This window comes from Rhineura floridana, chromosome 11, assembly GCF_030035675.1.
Source record: "Rhineura floridana isolate rRhiFlo1 chromosome 11, rRhiFlo1.hap2, whole genome shotgun sequence".
Lineage (NCBI taxonomy): Eukaryota > Metazoa > Chordata > Lepidosauria > Squamata > Rhineuridae > Rhineura > Rhineura floridana.
In genome coordinates this window covers 59,277,062-59,296,718 of record NC_084490.1, presented here as the reverse complement: position 1 = coordinate 59,296,718, position 19,657 = coordinate 59,277,062, and the positions used below count along the sequence as shown (strand labels likewise).

The following is a 19,657-nucleotide window of genomic DNA, read 5'->3' as shown; positions in this document are numbered from 1 at the left end:
ATAACATTATATTCAGTTGAACCTTAAGTAGGGAGCAGCTAACCCTGAAAACAATTCCAGAACCAGAGTGATGTTAGTATTGTTTCAAGAAAAAGACAGCACCTTGAAATGTAATTAAGCGCATTATGGCATGATTTCATCAGATGTGGACTGAGAAGATATCCACGTGAGAGGGTGCAGTAGAGGGAAAAGAAGGCAAGTGAGGGCAGTTAGGAAACCATACTCTTTTTTATGCATTCAGTGGTATACCACTTTTTAAGAAAAGCATGTGAGCTTTCTTCCAAGTTGTTTACCTGCCTAAAGTGACCAAGATTCCCCATCATCACTACCACTACATTTTGTAGAAAGCACACATGTTCTGGAGGGGGGGGGGAGGCAGCTAATGGCAGGGACTTCATTTCTTTGGCCTGAGAAATCAATAACCCTGACTTGTTTATTATGGTGTGCACTTTCAATGGCAACTGCCTCTTTATCAAATGCATGAAGACAGATATTCTGTATACATGAACTGAGATACAGGGGAGGAGAAACCTAAACACTGGAAAGAAGTTGGATATTCCATGCCATGTTGGATGGGATTGAGATGCTCACTCTACTGGGTCCTCTGCTAATATGGTGCTAGGAACAGCAAAGGGCTTACCATTTTTTTACATAATTATTCCAACATGCTAAGTTAATTCTGCTCTCAACCTTTCTCCTTTATGTAGCTTTATGTTCCCCAGCCCAACAAGATACAATGAAGTATATATTCCACCCCAATCTGCTTCATGTCCATGTTGGCACCATGGTGGGAACAGTTTAATCTGCACCAGTTTCTTTCCAACACCCATGCAGAAGCTGGATGTTTTGGCTTATACCAGTGCAAAGGACAGTGTTTGGGTGCCAAACATTGTTCCGAGAAATTAGGGGCAGCTGTAAACTCATTTTAGAGTTGAAAATCCTCACTTATTAATTCCTGCATAAATTGACTCATTCTCTGTAGTGGCTAAAAGAATGAAAAGACATATCAGTACTATATTTTGTTTTTGACAGGCACCGCCTAGGAGCCTTAGACCTCGTTTCAGGAAAAAAAAGTACCTCATCTTTGACCACTGAAACCATGTGAGTGTGATGAGCCATTAGCACCGAGATCCACGGAATGTCTCTCTTCTGCCTTAAAAGATCTACTCCGTTAATAATGTAGGGGGAAAAACAGTGGTGAGATGGATGTGCTTTTGATATTGCAACATTGTAAACATGGCCTTTCTCGCTTCCCTTTCCATATGTTGTTGGTTCACTGACTGTTTATGTGGCATTGCAACCTAGCAGGCAAAAGCAATGGTTCTTGCTACCCCTTGGATTTCTTTCAGCTGTATTAGTGCAGTTGTACATTTGTAATTATTAGTTACATCAGCTTAGTTTTAGCTCTGTGAATGCAACCAGGAAAATAGTTATTAATCTGTTCTAAATATTTGGAACCATCATATTTATTTGGGGCATCATAATGTATAGAGTGGCAGGGGCCACAGATTTTTCTACCCAAGCTCTCTCCATCTTATCTTTATAACAAAACTGTGAATATATTACAAATCATGAATTTTTTTGATTGTACGGCTATTAGACTTCATAGCTATTTTTGAGCTAAAACACCTTTTTTCTGTAACATTTATTGTAAGTCATATACTATGTGTACTTCGGGGGGAAAGGAGCCAGAGTACTTTAGAGATGAAGAAACTCTCTCATACACACTATACACACACACACACACACACGTTATCACAAGATATGGCAGGAGAGGCATCTTTGTTTTGATGACAGAGAATAATTGATTAAGGCTGACATCATAAGCATGACCCTGAAAGAAAGTCATGGTGAAATCAATCAGGCTTTGCATTCAGTTGGACTTTGTATACAGGATTAGGACTGCATTGTTAAGTATATTGAGTATAAAATGAAAGAAGCTAGAATAATCTTATGAGTCTTGGTCAACTTAATGGACAGTTATACAACATATCCATAACATGTAGTGATAATGAATGCTAGGATGTCAGCCAGAATCACATTAGCAATATATAGATTGTTCTGTGTGCAAGCCAACCTTGTCTATCCATAGGATTTTAATCTTAACATTTTCCCACCATGGATGTAGGCATTTTTTCAAAGGGTAATAGAAGACTATAAGTGAATCCCCTATGTAATGCAAAGATTTTGGCTGTAGTTAGCTTCTGGTATAGATCACAATAGTCTGTAGATGCAACAGTGCATTTATAACTACAGAGAGTTACAAAATGAGGAAAAAGTTACTAGAACTTGTGTATTTGTGCTTCAGATTGGTGTCTCCTGTAAGTGTTAAGCATGTGAAATTTAGAAGTTAATTCTGTAGACATTTGTGTTTGCTCTACGTGGATCTGTCTTGTTAATTAGAAAATGTAACATTGTAGGACATAAAGATCTTGCCACTGAGATCAGATGGGTAAATAACAAACGATACTACTGACCTCCTTCATATGTAGCAGGGACTTAGGTGGCTGTGTTTTAGGCTCCAAGATTAGCATCATGAAATGTCTTTTAAATACTTCTGTCTTGGGTTTAAGAATCCATATCTTACTCTCCCTTAATGCTCCTTAAATGTTAATTTGGAACTTCTTAACGTTTTTGGAAAGCCGTAAAAAACCAACCATTGCATAAGCATGTATCAGTATGGTTACTACTGTGTAAGAAAACAAAACAGATGCCTCCCATGGTTACCATATTTGGATTTGTTGCCACTTCAATCAATAAATAGGAATCTGGATGGCAACTAGAAAATAATTAGTTACAGCACATACATCTCAATCTTTGGGGAGTCCAGCTTGAATATTTGTTAAGCAGATTTGTGTAGTCCATATACATTCATGGACAGAACTCAAAACTATCTGCGACATTAGCAAAAACTACATATCTTGCAAGCAAATAACTTTTGCCAGTGTACTATTATATGTGACAGAATATGAAAAAGTGACAATTTTGTATTTAATTATGCCAAAAAGACACATCTGTAAATTTCTCCTTCTATGCTATATTAACACTCATTCTAGTTAAAGCTTACCAATGTCTATCTGACCTGATGTTTACTGAAATATATGACTGTTTTAGACTTCCTTTTATTAAGTGCAAAGGTGAAACTGACTGAATTGCCTTATCTCTCAAATTCAATTCACTGTAAAAAAAAATTAATCTCTGGCAAATGTGCTAGTTTAGCAGCTGAACTGTATCTGTGTATAGATCAATGAGAAATATGAATGATTAAAATAAGTGTACACTTATGTTCAGAGGATTTTAATCTGCAATATAATGGAAGCAGGTTGTTTACAAGAAGCTGGCCTTAACTAATTATCAGGCATATGCAACAAAACATATCAGCCTTCAACATTTTGAACATCAAAGACATGTACTGCTGTATCTGCAAATTCACTGGAAGCTATCAATTTTATTTTCACTTGAAGACTTCCATATAATTGAATGACTTATAACTGTGCAAGTCCATAAGTGTTTCAGGTACACATGTGGGATTATTATTATTTAAATTTATATCCCACCCTTCTTCCTGAAGGAGCATACAGTGGTAAAAGTAACAAAACAATTTAACAGCAACCAAAAAAGCATTCTGAAAAACAGTTTAGTATGTTCTGCTGCCTTGCTTCAGTTCTCTAGTCTTATCTCCTTGGACCAATAGTGGGGGGTCAGCTATGCTTAGCCAACCTCAACTTCCACAGCGCTCAGTTGTGCTGATTTATGTTTTTGCATTGCAGATGTGTAGAGACCAATGGGCCACGCAGGGAAGGAGCAACGCAGGATTGGGGTTCTTCAGCACCATATTGTTCCTGTTGCTACAATTCTAGCACTATAAACAGCACTGAGACTACAGGGAGGGTTCCCAAACATATGTAACCATAGAATGATTTTTATTCCAGCTGGTATCAGTACAAAAATAGCCAACCAAATATTACTTCAGAAGGGAACAGGCTATTAGCCTGCACTGAGATATCAATACTGATGTAATTACCATGGTTTCTTATCCCTGGCTGCTCAAGGGGACAGACCACAGCAGATCCTAAATTCAATCCCTAGTATTTCCAGTTGTGTTCATGTAAAAGAGCTCTGCCAGAGACCCTGGAGAGCTGCTGCCAATCAGAGTAGATAATACTGAGTTAAATGGTTGAACCTGGTACAAAGCAGCCTAAGAAACTGCCTTATGCTGAGTCAGCCATTAGTTCATCTAGCCCAGACAATGACTGGCAATGAGTATTCAGGGCTTCAGCCCGCGTTCTCTCCTACCCCTATCTGGAGATGCTGGGGATTGAACCTGGAACCGTTTGAATGAAAAGTATTTTCATGAGTATGAAAAAGTATGAGCTAAGGCGTTTCTTCTGTGTACCTAACAGGGCTATTTTCGGTTAGGAAACAAAAACTTTTATTTCAATGTAAATTAAAAATTTCACTGGTCGGTTTTACAATTAAAATGCTGAACATAGTATTGGGATGCTCCCTAGCCAGCTGTAAACAACCTGTTACCTTCAAGCTGTGCTCTGCAAGATAAATGTGTTCTTAAGTAGTTGATGTGTGTACTTGTGCCTAAATGCTTGTTAATTAGTCTCTTCTGCTTTTTTGTGGATACCTGGTTTGCACTTACTTAGCACACTATTTGAAATGGTCGAGAACACTGTATTTTAGAAAGTTACACAAATGGCCAATATCTGAGGTTGTTAACTGTGCACTTAATATGGTTTCTTTCTAGTGATCCATAGCAAACACATGCTAGAACACTTAAAAATGCATTGTAAGATCAGATACTATACAACAGTATTCCAAAGGTCAATGTTTTGTTATAATGCTTGATATACATCTTGAAAATAAAGTCTTAAACTTTTGTTTTAAAAAAGAAATTGTTATTCTGTTCAAAGTAGGCTATGTTATTATCATTTCTTCTAATATTATACTTATTTGTGGTATCATAGGTCCTGTAGTAGTATATCTCCGTATCATTCTTTGTGCTATCACTAAAAGGGTGATTGGCAAACTGATGGGTTACTACTGGGAGAGTATAGTATTACTGTGGTTAATTCCCCCCACCAAGCTCACTGAGTGATCTTGCACCAGTCATTCTCTCTCAATCTAACCCATTCATTCATTGGGGGTGGGGGTGGAAGGGACAACCATATACATTATATGGAGCTCCTTGTTAATCATTATGAAAATATTTGAGGAAATGACTGGGATTAGTATGTCCTGATGGAAAAAAGGAAAACTTAATAGATAAGTAAAGACTGCCTCATGCTGGGAAGATTATCAAAGAAGATTTTCATTGTGGTAAATAAAGTCACTCTCTAGAATGGTTCTGGTATCTCACAAAAATAGATATCAACATATACGTTCATGTAGTCACATATTAACAAGTAAACAGAGGGTAATGATATGAAACAACCATAAAAAAATGGAAGTTTTATCATTTCAGTGACTGCTGAGGACTCGTAGCATCTTCCTTGCCATTTCAAAGCAATATTTACTGCAAAGATTAAAAAATTATTATAAGCTAGTCATTACTCTTTAGAGGCTTTATCGGTTTGTCTTGAGTAGGACAATCTGCATGCTTGTATTCTGCAGTTCTGTTCAGCAGAAGGAATAACAGAGTCATGGCTGAACTAGACTGTAATGCCTATTTTATACACTCAAGATTTAAAAATGCAGCTACAATTATTTAAAAGTTTTGAGTTGTACCATTTATATTCCAAGATATAATCAAGGTAAATCTTTTATTTATTTATTTATTTATTTATTTGATTTATATCCTGCCCTTCTTCGCAGCAGGAGCCCATTTTTATACAATCTGCAGCTATCAATCTTTGCTGATAAAACACATCAATCATGAAATCAGTATTCAGAGTAGTCAGACTAATGGTTTATTTTGCACCAGTAAATTAACAGAAACTGTGCATTTGGTTCTTGGACAGATGAATGGAAAAATAATAAACTTGAAGCACTTAATTTCTGGACCGGCATATAAAGAACGGCAGGTATGCATTCGACAATTTACAACTTAAGGTTTGTACGATCGTGGTAGTTCTGGTAAGGATCATCGACGTACCAGTTTCTTCTTTTCCAGAAGGAAGAGGTCATTTTATCAAGGAGCTTAGACTGTGTTTTATTGCAGAATACGTGTTCCCTCAAACGCTTCTTCCGCCTAGGACTTTTTTTCCACAGCTTTTTCTTGTAACCAGCCTGTCAACAATGAACAAAAGATGTAAGTCTTGAAACGTAAGGCTCCTAGCCACAAATCGAATACATCATAATCAAGTCAGCAGATTGTCATATTGGCTGGCATGCCCTCCATCTTTTTTTAAAAAAATTGCACATTTTCAAGATTGTTACAAATGGAAAAGAAGCAGCTCTCTCTCACACCCACATATGCAGCCAATACAATCTTGCATTCAATGCAGAAAATATTACCCTTCTCCTTAGCCAAAGGCCACTGTGCAGTCGGAGAAATCTTTTAACCACAGCTTTTACAGTTTTCTTTTTTCCTTTTCGCAAGCTGAATTTGATGAGAGTCCTTACTTGCTGATGAAGAATACTTTGAAGCAGAGGTGTTACACTGAAATTTGTGCCAAGAAAATATGAAATTAGATCTAATAGCTGTAAAATTTAGCATTTCGCTAATCACTGTCTCAGTAACACAGAAGCTTGACACCAAGTTCCTTGAAAAGAAAACAAACACATTTCAACAACTCTTCATGAACAGCAGAAGTCACAAAAATCCGCAACTGTCTCCTTAAAATGACTTTTGTAGTGTCAGAAACTAGTACATAGTGGGTGCAGAGACCATAACATACACTCAATTGGTCAAGCTCCCTTCCAAAAAAACCTAATTGCCCAAGTCTGTATGTACTCCACTCGCACTATAGGGTTGTTGTTGCTGTCACCCTAACTAACTCTTCACAGGAATAATCTCTGTGATCAAACATAGGTTCCATATTGTTTCTCCCATGCACCTTAACCAATGGAAGTGGAGAGAACTAGGTGTGATATGAGAGGCAAGCACACACCTTCCATCCCCTTAACAGCCTAGAGTGTGCAGTGCCCTTGCTCACACACAGGTGCAGAGAAGGGATTGGGATCTGTTAGGTCCTAAGGCAGGGGTGGCTAACCCACGGCCAGAAACTTCTACCCCTAACTGCCCACCCCGCTGCCCAACAGACTCCCTAGCTGAGCTGACGGAGGTGGTCTCAGGGGTACTGTTGAGACCCCCCAGGCTGTTGGTTCTGGCGGATGTCAACATCCATGCCGAGGCCACCTTATCCGGGGCGGCTCAGGATTTCATGGTCTCCATGACCACCATGGGACTGTCCCAATATGCCACTGTCCCAACACATGTAGCAGGGCATACTCTAGATTTGGTTTTTGCAACTGGACATGGAGTTGGTGATCTGAATTTGGGGGGCCTTACATCAGTCCCTTTGTCATGGACAGATCACTGCTTGCTGAAGTTTAGACTTACAGCGGCTTTCCCCCTCTGCAAGGGTGGGGGACCTATTAAGTTGGTCCGTCCCCAGAGACTAATGGATCCGGATGGTTTCCAAAGGGCTCTGGGGAGTTTTCCGGCTGATAGGGCTGGTGCTCCTGTCGAAACCCTGGTTGAACTGTGCAATACAGAAATGACCCGGGCGGTTGACATGATTGTTCCTGAGCGCCCTCTCCTGTGTAGAGCTCATACGGCTCCATGGTATACCCCAGAGTTGAGAGCGATGAAACAATATAGGAGAAGGCTTAAGTGCAGATGGAGGCGAACTCCTAATGGATGCAATTATACACGTAAGTGGCTATGGTAAGCTGTATTTAGGGGCAGTGAGGGCAGCAAAAAAACAATATTTTGCTGCCGCTATCAAATCATCAATCTGCCACCCAGCGGAACTCTTCAGAATTGTCCGGGGGCTATTACACTCTGGCCCCAGGGACATGGTAGAACCATCTGAGGCCCGCTGTAATGAATTCGCTAGGCACTTCCAGGATAAAATTTGTAGCATCCGCCAGGACTTGGACTCCAATGTTATAGCAGGTGAATCAAGCGAGGTATCCAGAGCACAGCCTTGTCCCGATTTCTTGGATGAGTTTCAGTTTGTACAGCTTGAGGACGTTGACAAGGTGCTTGGACAGGTTCGTGCAACCACTTCTGTGCTGGATCCTTGCCCTTCTTGGCTAATAAAAGCTAGTAGGGATGGAACAGCCGGCTGGGCCAGGGAAGTGATTAATGCCTCTCTGTGAGAGGGAGTGGTCCCTGGCTGCCTGAAAGAGGCAGTAGTGAGACCACTCCTGAAGAGACCCTCCCTGGACCCAGAAAATCTTAATAACTATAGGCTGGTAGCAAATGTTCCATTTCTGGGCAAGGTTCTGGAACGAGTGGTTGCAGGCCAGCCCCAGACACTCTTGGATGAGACCGATTATCTGGATCCATTTCAGTTAGGTTTCAGGCCTGGTTTTGGCACAGAAACAGCCTTTGTCGGGAGAGAGACAAGGGGAGTGTGACTCTGTTGATTCTCCTTGATCTCTCAGCGGCTTTCGATACCATCGACCATGGTATCCTTCTGGGGAGACTGGCTGAGTTGGGAGTGGGAGGTACTGCATTGCGGTGGTTCCACTCCTACTTGGCAGGTTGCCTCTAGAAGGTGGTGCTTGGGGAACATTACTCGGCACCCTGGACTTTCCAGTATGGGGTTCCGCAGGGGTCAGTTCTGTCCCCCATCCTGTTCAACATCTACATGAAACGGTGGGGTGCGGTCATCTGGAGCTTTGGAGTGCGTTACCATCAGTATGCTGATGACACGCAGCTCTATTTCTCCTTTTCATCTTCTTCAGGTGAGGCTGTCAATGTCCTGAACCGGTGCCTGGCTGCGACAATGGACTGAATGAGGGCTAATAAACTGAGACTCAATCCAGACAAGACGGAGATGCTGCTAGTGGGTGGTTCTTCTGACCGGATGGTGGATGTCCAACCTGTTCTGGATGGGGTTGCACTCCCCCTGAAGGAGCAGGTTTGTAGCTTGGGGGTTCTCCTAGAACCATCTCTGCCACTTGAGGCTCAGGTAGCCTCAGTGGCACGGAGTGCCTTCTACCAGCTTCGGTTGGTGGCCCAACTACGTCCCTATCTGGACAGGGATAACCTGGCTTCAGTTGTCCATGCTCTGGTAACCTCCAAATTAATTACTGCAATGCACTCTACGTGGGGCTGCCTTTGAAGACGTTTTGGAAACTGCAGCTTGTGCAAAATGCAGCGGCCAGATTGGTAACAGGGACCAGATGGTCCGAACATATAAAACCGATTCTGGCCCGCTTGCATTGGCTGCCTGTATGTTTACGAGCTCAATTCAAGGTGCTGGTTTTGACCTATAAAGCCTTACACGGCTTGGGACCACAATACCTGATGGAACGCCTCTCCCGATATGAACCCACCTGTACACTACGTTCAAGATCAAAGGCCCTCCTCTGGGTGCCTATTCCAAGGGAAGCTCGGAGGACGGCAACAAAGGAGAGGGCCTTCTCAGTGGTGGTCCCCAAATTATGGAATGATTTGTCTGACGAGGTGTGCCTGGCGCCAACACTGTTATCTTTTCGGCGCCAGGTCAAGACTTTCCTCTTCTCCCAGGCATTTTAGCATGCGTTTTAAATTGTTTTTATATTGTTTTAAATTTTAAAATTGTGTTTTAAATTATTTTTAAAATATGTGTTTTAAATTGTATATTTGTTTTAATATTTTTGATTGGTGTAAACCGCCCAGAGAGCTTCGGCTATGGGGCGGTATACAAGTGCAATAATAAATAAATAAATTTAAAAAAATTCTTCCACAGGTCTCCCACTATGATATCAAAAGTTTTGTTATCCCCCCCTCCAAAAAACCCTGGCCATTTCTTTATAAACATTCCCCCCCCTTTGGAGAACCAGAATTACCCCCCAACTTATTTGTGATATGCTGATTTATCATCATCATCACTACTATAGAATTTATTCCCTGCCCTTCACCCAGAGGTCCCAGGGTGGGTTACAACACATAATTAAAACAATTAAAAATAGCCTAAACATCATCACAGAAAATAGGGTGGGTCCTAAAGATATACCACTCAGGTGTTGAAGGCCAGGGTAAAGAGTTGCATCTTCAGCATTCACCAAAAGTTGTACAATGAAGTTGCCAGATACACATCAGTGGGGAGGGAGTTCAATAGCCTAGGGAATGCTCCCTCCCAGGCCACCATCCCCCGAGCTTCCTAGGGTGGCGAAACTACCAAAAGGGCCCCCTCTGCTGATGTCAACACCCAAGAGAGTCTATAAGGAAGGAAGTGGTCTTTCAGATATTTGGGACCCAAGTTGTTTAGGGCTTTAAACACTAATGTGAACACCTTGTACTGGACCTGAAAACAAACTGGCAACCAATGCAGCTGTTTTAAAACGGGTTATATGAGTTCTAAAAGGAACCCCCGCCAGTAATCTGGCTGCTGAATTTTGGACCAGTTAAAGTTTCCAAGTAGCCTTCAAGGGCAGCTCCATGTAGAGAGCATTGCAATAATCTAGTCCAGAAGTTACCAGAACATGGAGCATTTGTCCAAGTCTTCTCTGTCCAAAAGGAGCTGAAGCTGGTGAACCAGCTGGAGCTGGAAAAAGGCACTGAGGCCACCTGAACCTCCAGTGACATTGTTGGGTCAATGAGTGCCCCCAGGCTGCAGACCTGCTTCTTCAAGGGAAGAGCAAGCCCATCCGGAACAGGCTGTCTTCTCACCTCCTGGACAGGAGAGCTCTGGACACATAACACCTCTGTCTTTTCAGGATTCAACCTCAATTTATTGGCCCACATTCAGTCCATCACTGCCTCCAAGCACCAGTTCAACATCTCAATTGCCTCTCCTGATTCAGATGGAATAGAGGTAGAGTTGGGTATTATCTGCATACTCCAAATCCCCTGCTGACAGCTCCCAGTGGCTTCACATAAATGTTAAATAGAATTGGGGACAAGATGGAACCCTGCGGAATACCACAGGTTAATTCCCATGGTGCTGAACAGTAGCCTCCCATAACTACTTTTGGAAGTGGCTCTGGAGGTATGAGTGGAACCTGGGGATCTGGGGCATCAGGGCCAGAGTGATCCTGCAGTGAGAGCAACAGGGGCATTTCCCAACATTTCACACTATTATTATATCTATACAGGGCCATTGGGGTACATGGTTTTTTTTACAGACTATCAAGCAAAAATTAACTCCTGTTAATATCTAATCTCCTGAACAAATCTAAATTTCAACAGGGAAGAATGGTAGGAAGTGATAGGGAGAAGAGGGAAGAACACGCAGATACAGTTACACCTAACTTTGACTTTATTATGGTTAGGGAGCAGGAAGAAGGGGTCAAACCAAAATCTTCATGGAAGACTAAATTTTGTTAAATTATGCCTACCTGTTCAAAATTGAGACTGAATGCCCACTTCCAACAAACAGAAGAGGTTTTCTGGTAGAGATTGTTGATATCTGCCCATGGGTGATGTGAAGTGAAGACAGCCGACAAATAGGGCGGACGCTGCAAGAGCTGTTATAGGCCTGAGGGGCCAAAGGACAGAAAGATCTTAAAACCCCTAGGGAAATAAGAGAAAACACTAAGAAAAGGAAGCAGACCATGTACCAAGACAACAGAACCAGGAACAGTCTGCATCTGGCTTTTCCCCATTTGGAGGTTTGACAGTGAAAGGCAGCTGCCTGAAAGTGTGATTATTTCAGAAGTATTAGATAGAGGCAGGCAAAAACCATCTCAGAGCTTGCTCCAGCAGGCCTGTCCCGTCCTCATAGGATCATCTATCATCAACTGTCTTGTGAAAAAGTTTGCAGAAGACAAGTGAGTATCACCTCCCTGCAAAGGACCACCCACCAACAATTGTCCTGAGGGAAAAATTCCAGGAGCAGGATGCAGTCAAAGAGGTCATCAGAGCCTGCTCCAGCAGTATCCTTACCCCACCCCCACTATAGGAGATTGCCCAGGAAAATCTACTCTCAACTGTCTTGTGGGAAGTATCCTGATGGCTTTTAAATGTTGGTTGTACTTTAGTAGTTTAATGTTTTGTGTAAATTGCCTTGGAAGGTTTTGTTACACGAAAGTGGGATATGAATAACTCTAATAAATAATAAGCCTCTCTGCCACCCATCAGCTAAAGTCAGACACCCCCGTGCGTTTTTTACTGGAAGGGTTTGGGGAAGATGAGTTGGCTTCTATTGGGCAGCCTTTATTAAACTGTAGGGGAAGGATTTTGCTAACAATTTTTGCCATGGCTTGCACGGCCAAAGGTTATGTGCCTCTGCATATCAGTGATCATCCCACCCACCTCCAACTTATCACCAGCTGCTTACAAAATGGAAGGCTGTGAAATACATGGTGCCTTAATTGTCCATGCGTGCTCATTTACAGGCATGGGTACTAGACCGGGGCAGGAGGTTGAACCTGAACGACCCTGGCCCTATGAACTCGTACTATTTTTTTTTTAAAAAAAGACATTCCTAAAGGATCAAATAGGGCCAGCGATTTAGTATAGGCTTTCTCCAGTGAATAGGGGCCTCAAGTGGAACCGAGTGGGGAGAGGCCGTAGTTTTCCTACCATCAACCTGCAAGGAGAGGCATCGCTGGGTGTTAGGTCAGATACCATGAGCAGCGTTAAGTAAGGCTGAGGGGCAGGCTGCAAAACATACTGTTCCCCTCTCCCCGATGCCACCACCAATTAACGTCGCTTCTCCTCTCGTGTCTCCTGCCCGAGGTCAAGCGACCACAGCAACTCCCTCCTCCATCACTGACCCGAGAGCCTCCGTGCCGCAGCACACACCACCGCCATCTCGCTGGCTTCCTCCCTGCTAACCACACAGCTGTCTCGCTACGGGAGCCGGGGAGGGTCAAAACAAAACGGACGGCGCGCAGGGACTATCGAGCCCTTGATGCTCTTCACAGCGTAAAAACAAAACCTCACTTGAATAGTTAAATGGCTTCACCCGTCTATCTGTTCTTCCTTTCCCCACCCTTTGCGCACTGATGCTTCTCAGAAGCACAGCAATACAATACAAAAACGTTGAGGTATTTGCGTGATACCGTTTTCCACACCGTGGGATTTCATTCGGTACCTCTTCATGCGACGACTTCTCCATGCACGCCTCCTGCCGGTAGCACAACAACACCTTATGCAGGGTGCCGGGTTGGATGTTATGCGTGAAGGGGTGTGTGTGTGTGCGTTCTGGAATTGAGTGACAGCGTAGGTTTGGCCGTGGCAGCATATTGATTGGCGCCTTTTGTGCTTATTTATTTATTTATTTATTTAATATCTCGCCCTTCCTTCCAGAAGCAGCCCAGGGCGGCAAACAAAAACACTAAAAGCACTCTAAAACGTGAAAAACAAACGACTTTAAACATATTAAAGTAAAACATCTTCAAAACATGTTGTTGGCAAAACGACATTGTCATGGGTGGTGGTGATGGTGATAGGAGTCGCTGAGGATGCTTTGGAAATGTCTGTCTGTTCCCACATTACAATTTTCCACAGCTCTTCTCTGGACTCTGAGACTTTGACAGTAAGACTTTGACTGTGTTAATCTGGTACTATGGTCATTTGTTGGACCAGAAGCTTGTCCACAGCACAGGGAAAGTTTTTTTAAAAGAAAGTTTAAAAAAGAAGTTTGTAACAGTGCAATCCTAAATATGCCTACTCAGAAGGAAATCCCATTCAGTTCAATGGGCTTTTGCGTAAATGTGTATTGTACTGTAATCTAACAAGGAAAATAAAGTCTACACAGAACATGTGTGGTTACTTTTAGGCATACTCTTTTACTGTGTGTGTGTATATATGTGTGTGTGTGTGTGTGTGCACGCATTAACTGGATGTTAATAATTAAAAAAAGGTAAAGGTGTCCCCGCACTTGTAGTGCGAGTCAATAATATTAGCATACGAGTTCATAGCTGTTCTCAGATAATGTTTAAATAATTTACATTGTTTAAGTATTGTAACGCAAAGTGATGCAAACAAAAATGACTTAAATTTAAAATAATAACAGGAATAATAATGGTCTTGTGATGTTGGTGAGCTGGCCAATGGGACGCTTCTGTTCTGGTGTGTGTCACTTTTTCTAAAGGCAGGCAGCTTCTTTGGGCGTGGAAGAATTTGACTGAGCGCTCAAAGCCTTATAGAAATTTAACCCCGCATGCCGCTCACCTTCCGGGTTGACTTGGAAAGGTCGTGTGACACTTTTTTGAGTTTGGAGATCATAAGAAATGCGAGTCAATGGTGCTAGATACAGCTGAAGGATTCTGTGGGACAATTCCACTCGATTGGCCTTTGCTGCGACGTGAGGCGACTTTTGAATGGGGGATTTATGGTCGGAAATCTAAATCAGTCAGTAACACTAAGTGACGGGATAGGGAGGAGTAACTTAGGCATTTTAAAACACTAAGACGCTCATATATATACATTTGTTTGACTTTTGTTTTGAGAAATGCAATGCTTGTGTGTGGGAAAAACAACAGTGTGGCACCTTAAAGATAATGGATATATCATAAGCTTTTGTGGATAATGCATCTGATGAAGTGTGTTGAAGCGTTATCCTGAGTTACATATGGTTGGGAGGAGGGATTGTAAGTAGTGAGGTCAGAGAGAAACGAGGCGCATAAAAGTGCAGACAATGATAAACATCTAATTAACAGTGGTAATTCACAAAACAGTTATCCTGGCATTGGAAAGGCAGTTAACACATATAACATTTGTCTTGGTTCAACCACAAGTATTTCTAGGTGTATTGTAATTCAGCCATTTCACTTTGCAGTTTCTCTTCGAAGTTCTCCAGGACAGCCTCTCTAAGGTCGCTTATAGTGTTCTGAGCTATTAATTTTTTCTCTACTGGCTTTTGAATATTGGCACTTCTGATGGCAAATTTGTGTCCATTTCTTCTTTTGTGTGGAGACTGGCCTGTGGGCAAAGAAGCTATACTGTAAAGTTGATTGCAGCAGCACTAGGATGAGTGGTGGTCAGTGTGATGTTCCTATATATTAGTGTAAATATGGTTGTTTAGAGTATAAATGGTAAGTAGTGAAAGAGGAGGGGGAGTGAATGGGCAATAGAATGCTTGATGATTGGCTGAATGTTTAAAATGGCTGACAGTATAAATGAAAGGATGACAGGTAAATCTGGGTGAATGTGAGGTGGTGAATTGTGGAATCTGGGGGGAGAAGAGAAAGAGTGGATTGCTTGGTGGGGTTTGAGAGAGTTGTTTGCCAGGAGAGTGTGAAGAAGGAGGGAGGTGGAGTTCGGATTAGTATTGAGTAAAACCATATGCTTATGTGCCTTAAGAAGAAATCTTGTTAATCTTGTTAGCTTTGTTATCTTTAATAAATACTTAATTTGGTTTACCAAAGGCCTGATCCTTGGCTGGGGTTTCACAGACCAGAAGGGAGGGTAAGGTAATGACCAAGGCTGAAGGGGAACTGTAACAAATGGTGGCAGCGGTGAAGAGAATAACAATACCAGTATTCAGAGTCTCTGGGAATACTAGTATTGGGACGTTACTGGTGGTTGCCTAGCAGGGGGATCTGTTGAGATCTGTGCTAGAGCGGGGAGAGAAATCATAAGAGAGAGCGGTCCGGACTGGTGGAGTCCCTGGTGGTGCCTAGAGACAGGCAGTAACCACGAGCAGGTAGGAACCTGACAGGGAGAGCCAGGGAAGGACGCATCACAGTCAGCTCTTTTCCTTATGCTGCCGCCTACCTGCTTCTCTCTCTCTCTCTCACGCACACACACGCAACTTGTTCACGGGGGGGAACAGGAAAACTCCGGGGGGGGGGACGATTTTGAAAGCAAAATGGAATTCAGGGAAAGGCTTAAACTCCTTCCCTCGGAACTCAATCGTGATCCACTTTGCAACCCATTTCTGACTGCATTACCTTAAAAAAAAATCCCAAACGGTAGGCGATTGGATGACAATACTGGACTATGTTGTTTACCACTTGGCGGCTGAAGTTGCTATTATTTTCTGACTTTTAGATTATATTTTTATTTACTTTTCAATTGTTTTATTATTTTTGACAATCACCCTGGGAATATAAGTAAACAGCATATACAAATCACTGCAGAATTCTCCTATAGCACTGTTTCTCGGCAAAGCACAGTAACAACAACTGGGAACTGCTTTGTAAGGTTGTTATAAGCCTTTTTTAGTTAAGTGCGTATGGGGTTGCAGACTGTAGCTTCAATTCACATTTTAAAATTAAACTAATTAAATAAATAAAACCATGGCCATAAACTTCTGCTACGTTTGTTTCAACAACCAAATAAATAGTCCTACGGCACCTAAAAAGCGTAACAAATTTGATTCTGCCTTAAACTTGGGTGGACTAAAGCACACTTCATAAGAAGCGGGACGCAAATGCAGATTTTCCCATTGTGTTTTACTAGCATCTATGATATCTGTCCAGGAGCGAAACAACATGACCGCAAAACAAACTCCTTTTCTAAGGCTGTGTTACTCTACATTTTCCTCTATGCTTCCTAGAAGGCGGGCTGATGGTACTGGTTTTCTGATTGGCTGTCAAGCTTGACTTCATGGAATGTCGGTGCTAATTTGCATACTCACTCTCTCCTCCGTTTGGATTGGCGAGTACAAGCTCCGCCTCTGAGGCTGTCTGGCCCAGGGCGGTTGCGCGCAAAAGTGACAGACGGGTAGCATTTGCAGAGCCTCGCTTTACTGCTGCTTTCCGTCACCTCCCTGAGCACCCGGCATCATGCTGCGGGTCTGTCAGCGCGCGGGAAGCACAGCGGCTCAGGTAAGCAGGAGGGACGAAAGGTGTGAGAAAATGAACGAGCAGGAGCCTTCGCCGCCTCCTCACCCTGCACCGCCGCGCCACTCGCTATCGCCGACGTTCGCTGCGGCGCCTTTTTCTCGTGACGCGGTGGGTGGAGGGCGTAATGAGCCCGCGCTCCAGCTGAGCGCGGGGGCATTCGGAGCACGAGAAAGAGGAGGAGGAGGAAGAAGAAGATCCGCGAAGGAACTTCTTGGCTGCCCCGCGCATTTGGGGAGGAGGGAGAGGAAGCATCGACGAACGTCCCGGCTGGGAGGCGGAGTTTGGAGTCGGTTCGCGTAGTGTTGGTTTAAATTAAGCCTACATATCCCATCATGCATTATGGAACGGTGCCCTTTCCTTGGAGTGCTTGTGTGTGGGGACCCCCTGCAAACTACTTGGATACGTAGTTCTCTGTAGTCGGAATCGGCCTGGGAAATGGTTGTGGGAATGGGGGTCACGTGCAGCGGAGGTCACGCCTTGGAGCAGGCGTTGGGCCGGATCACTGGAGGAAACGGTGCTGGGGCTTGTAGGCGACTTGGGTGTCACCTCTAATTCAGAAGAGGGCCTCAGACTCCACGAGTTCCTGCTCCTACTGGCTACTGGATCACCGTGTGAAACAGTTGACCATTTTCCAAAGATGTGTCTTTGGCAACAAGGCCGATCCAGTTATTAGAGGCAACGCCCTTCTCATAGCATAGAAGGGCATGACCTTGTTTTAATTCTTATGCCCCTAAGATTACAGTGTTTAATTTATATGGAGGGAAGTGTCTGAGGGCCATGCTATCTGCACTGGAAGGTCTATTCTGTCATGTAAACTCTGGTGATGAAAAAACATTCAGCACATACTCTTGAGGTGTTCACTTGATTTTTACTTTCTGTAGTTTCTGCTGTTGAAAAGAGATTCCGGGCTGAGCCTAACTACCCCCTCCCTTTAATCAGTGCTTTTTCAATTTAGGACATCATGAAACTTCTATTCTGATTAACCAGTAATAGCTATGACAAATGTGATATTAGAACTTCATAGTTGCTGGGTTTTATTTCAAAGCTCAAAATTAATCTGTTGCTAACAACTATACCTGGCTTTTCTATCATGAACCTCAAGATAGCCTACAGTGATCTAATAAAAATATACAATTGAAACAACATAAATAGCCCAAGTCAGCTTGTAGTTTTTAAGAGCAGCATCCAAAACAGCCTGTTGAAACAAAGTCTTGGCTGCCTACTGAAGAGTGAGAAGCAGTGGGGGCAGATGAACTTCTGTCAGGAGGGGTTCCAGATTCTGGGCACCCAAAAGGAAAAAAAATTTTTTATGGTAGAGGGTCTCAGAACAGGACCTCAGAGGTAGATCTTAATGCCTGGGGAGCTTCATTTCTGACAAAGTGATTCTTGAAATACTCTGGTTCTAGACTGTTCATGCCTTTGAAGATAAACAGTAATAATAGCACTTTGAATTGAGCTTAGAAACAGATTGGTAACGACTTCCGGGAAGGGTGACTTCGCTTGTGCCTGCTTTTGAGACGGGCTCCCGCCTCAGAAGAAGCTTATCCAGATATAAATCAGTCAGAACATTTTTTTTTTGACTGATGAAATTTCTCCCGGGCAGGGAGAAACGTAGAGATCAACCTCAAAAGCCTGTTTTTGTTGGGAGGACTGGATTTCATTAATTTATGAGAAAAGGTCCAGCCAGCAATGCCGGACGGACTTCCGAACAAGCTCTATCTGATTAATGCGATACGTTTATCTTTTCTTCAAAGAGAAAACGGACTAACAGGCAAGCACCCTTCTTTCTATATTTTTTTTAACTTGGTTTAAATTGTTGAAGCAAAAAGAGATTTGTCAAATGAATCAGCTTTAAAGAACTTCTGGGGGAGCTATAACTCTTCTCTGATATTCACGAAATTAACAGCTTATCTCTGTTTCTATTGCAAAAAGCTGTCCTGGAAGTGCATTCTAAAGATATAAACAGAAGAGGGATTTCTATTCCGAGGAGAAAAAAATAAAAAATATGAACTTTGGAACATTATATTGTCTGGGACTATTCTCTTTTTGGTCTATTTTATTTTGACGAATCTGCTTCTTCACGACGCCACTAAGTGTTTTGATGCTGGGAACTAAATTTGTTTTGTATTCTTGAACATAGAGAGATAAGGCAGGCTGCTCTGTTTATACTGTGATGTCATCAAGCCTGGAATATTAACCCAATTGTTGCTGAAATAAGAAGTGGTTCTTCTTTATTTTTGTTTTGTTTTGTTTTTGTGGTTTTAAAAATGGCAATCAAGAAAGTGGCTGAGAATCTGGAAGTAATTATGTTTCAGAAAATAATGGATGAGATTGAGATAACGAAACAAACCCTGCGACAGGGCAGTAAGGAGCTGAAAATTGAACTGAGCAAAATGACGCAGGAGCTTAAAGAAATAGGGGATCCTGTGAGAGAGGAGAATGAGATCAGAGATGAGAAAAGAAAAAATAAAGGGAAGATACAAGCCCTGGAGATTGGAACAAATGTGGAATTGGAAAAAGATCTGGAGTTTATGGATATTAGAAATAAAATCTACTGTTTGGAATTTAACGTTATCTCTGAAGAAATTAATGAAGATATTAGAGATAAAGTTATCAATGGCTTGGATAATCTTCTGGACTGGAATGACGTGATGGAGCTTGATATAGAGAAAATCTATGGAATTAACTGCAGCCATGTGACAATGGAAAAACTCTCAAGAGATGAGCCAGTGCATTTTGTAAAAAAGAAGAACAGAGATATGACTTTACAACAATATTTCAGCAACTTATTCAGAATCGATGGCAAGAA

The 19,657-nt window shown here is 42.4% G+C and overlaps 3 protein-coding genes across 15 annotated transcripts in view; 2 read left to right on the top strand and 1 right to left on the bottom strand.

The window, feature by feature from the left end:
• REEP1 (receptor accessory protein 1) overlaps positions 1 to 4,871 on the top strand; it is a 97,167-nt gene extending 92,296 nt beyond the window's left edge. For 3 of the 6 annotated variants that reach the window (XM_061589308.1, XM_061589305.1, XM_061589310.1), the window contains one exon: positions 1,033 to 4,871. In XM_061589308.1, coding sequence (XP_061445292.1) covers positions 1,033 to 1,043 — 11 coding nt within the window. In that variant the 3' untranslated portion in view covers positions 1,044 to 4,871. The remainder of the gene's footprint in view (positions 1 to 1,032) is intronic. The other 3 variants (XR_009758381.1, XM_061589304.1, XM_061589311.1) reach the window with 2 other exon arrangements.
• Positions 4,872 to 5,895: 1,024 nt separating this feature from the next.
• MRPL35 (mitochondrial ribosomal protein L35) lies at positions 5,896 to 13,218 on the bottom strand. 3 transcript variants are annotated; one of them, XM_061589312.1, is made up of 4 exons: positions 13,117 to 13,218; positions 11,449 to 11,623; positions 6,466 to 6,610; positions 5,896 to 6,237 (listed from the first exon to the last, which is right to left on the bottom strand). In XM_061589312.1, exons 1-4 carry the CDS (start codon positions 13,154 to 13,156, stop codon positions 6,049 to 6,051), a joined length of 549 nt encoding a protein of 182 aa, XP_061445296.1. In that variant the 5' UTR covers positions 13,157 to 13,218; the 3' UTR covers positions 5,896 to 6,048. The 3 variants fall into 3 exon arrangements, with proteins under 3 accessions (XP_061445296.1, XP_061445299.1, XP_061445298.1); XM_061589315.1 differs by having other exon boundaries at positions 13,129 to 13,171; XM_061589314.1 differs by lacking the exon at positions 13,117 to 13,218 and adding an exon at positions 12,829 to 13,060.
• Positions 13,219 to 16,671: 3,453 nt separating this feature from the next.
• The window catches only part of IMMT (inner membrane mitochondrial protein), a 59,734-nt gene continuing 56,748 nt past the window's right edge, over positions 16,672 to 19,657 (top strand). For all 6 annotated transcript variants that reach the window (XM_061590873.1, XM_061590872.1, XM_061590871.1 and 3 more), the window contains exon 1: positions 16,672 to 16,830. In XM_061590873.1, the coding sequence (XP_061446857.1) occupies positions 16,789 to 16,830 (42 nt within the window). In that variant the 5' untranslated portion in view covers positions 16,672 to 16,788. The remainder of the gene's footprint in view (positions 16,831 to 19,657) is intronic.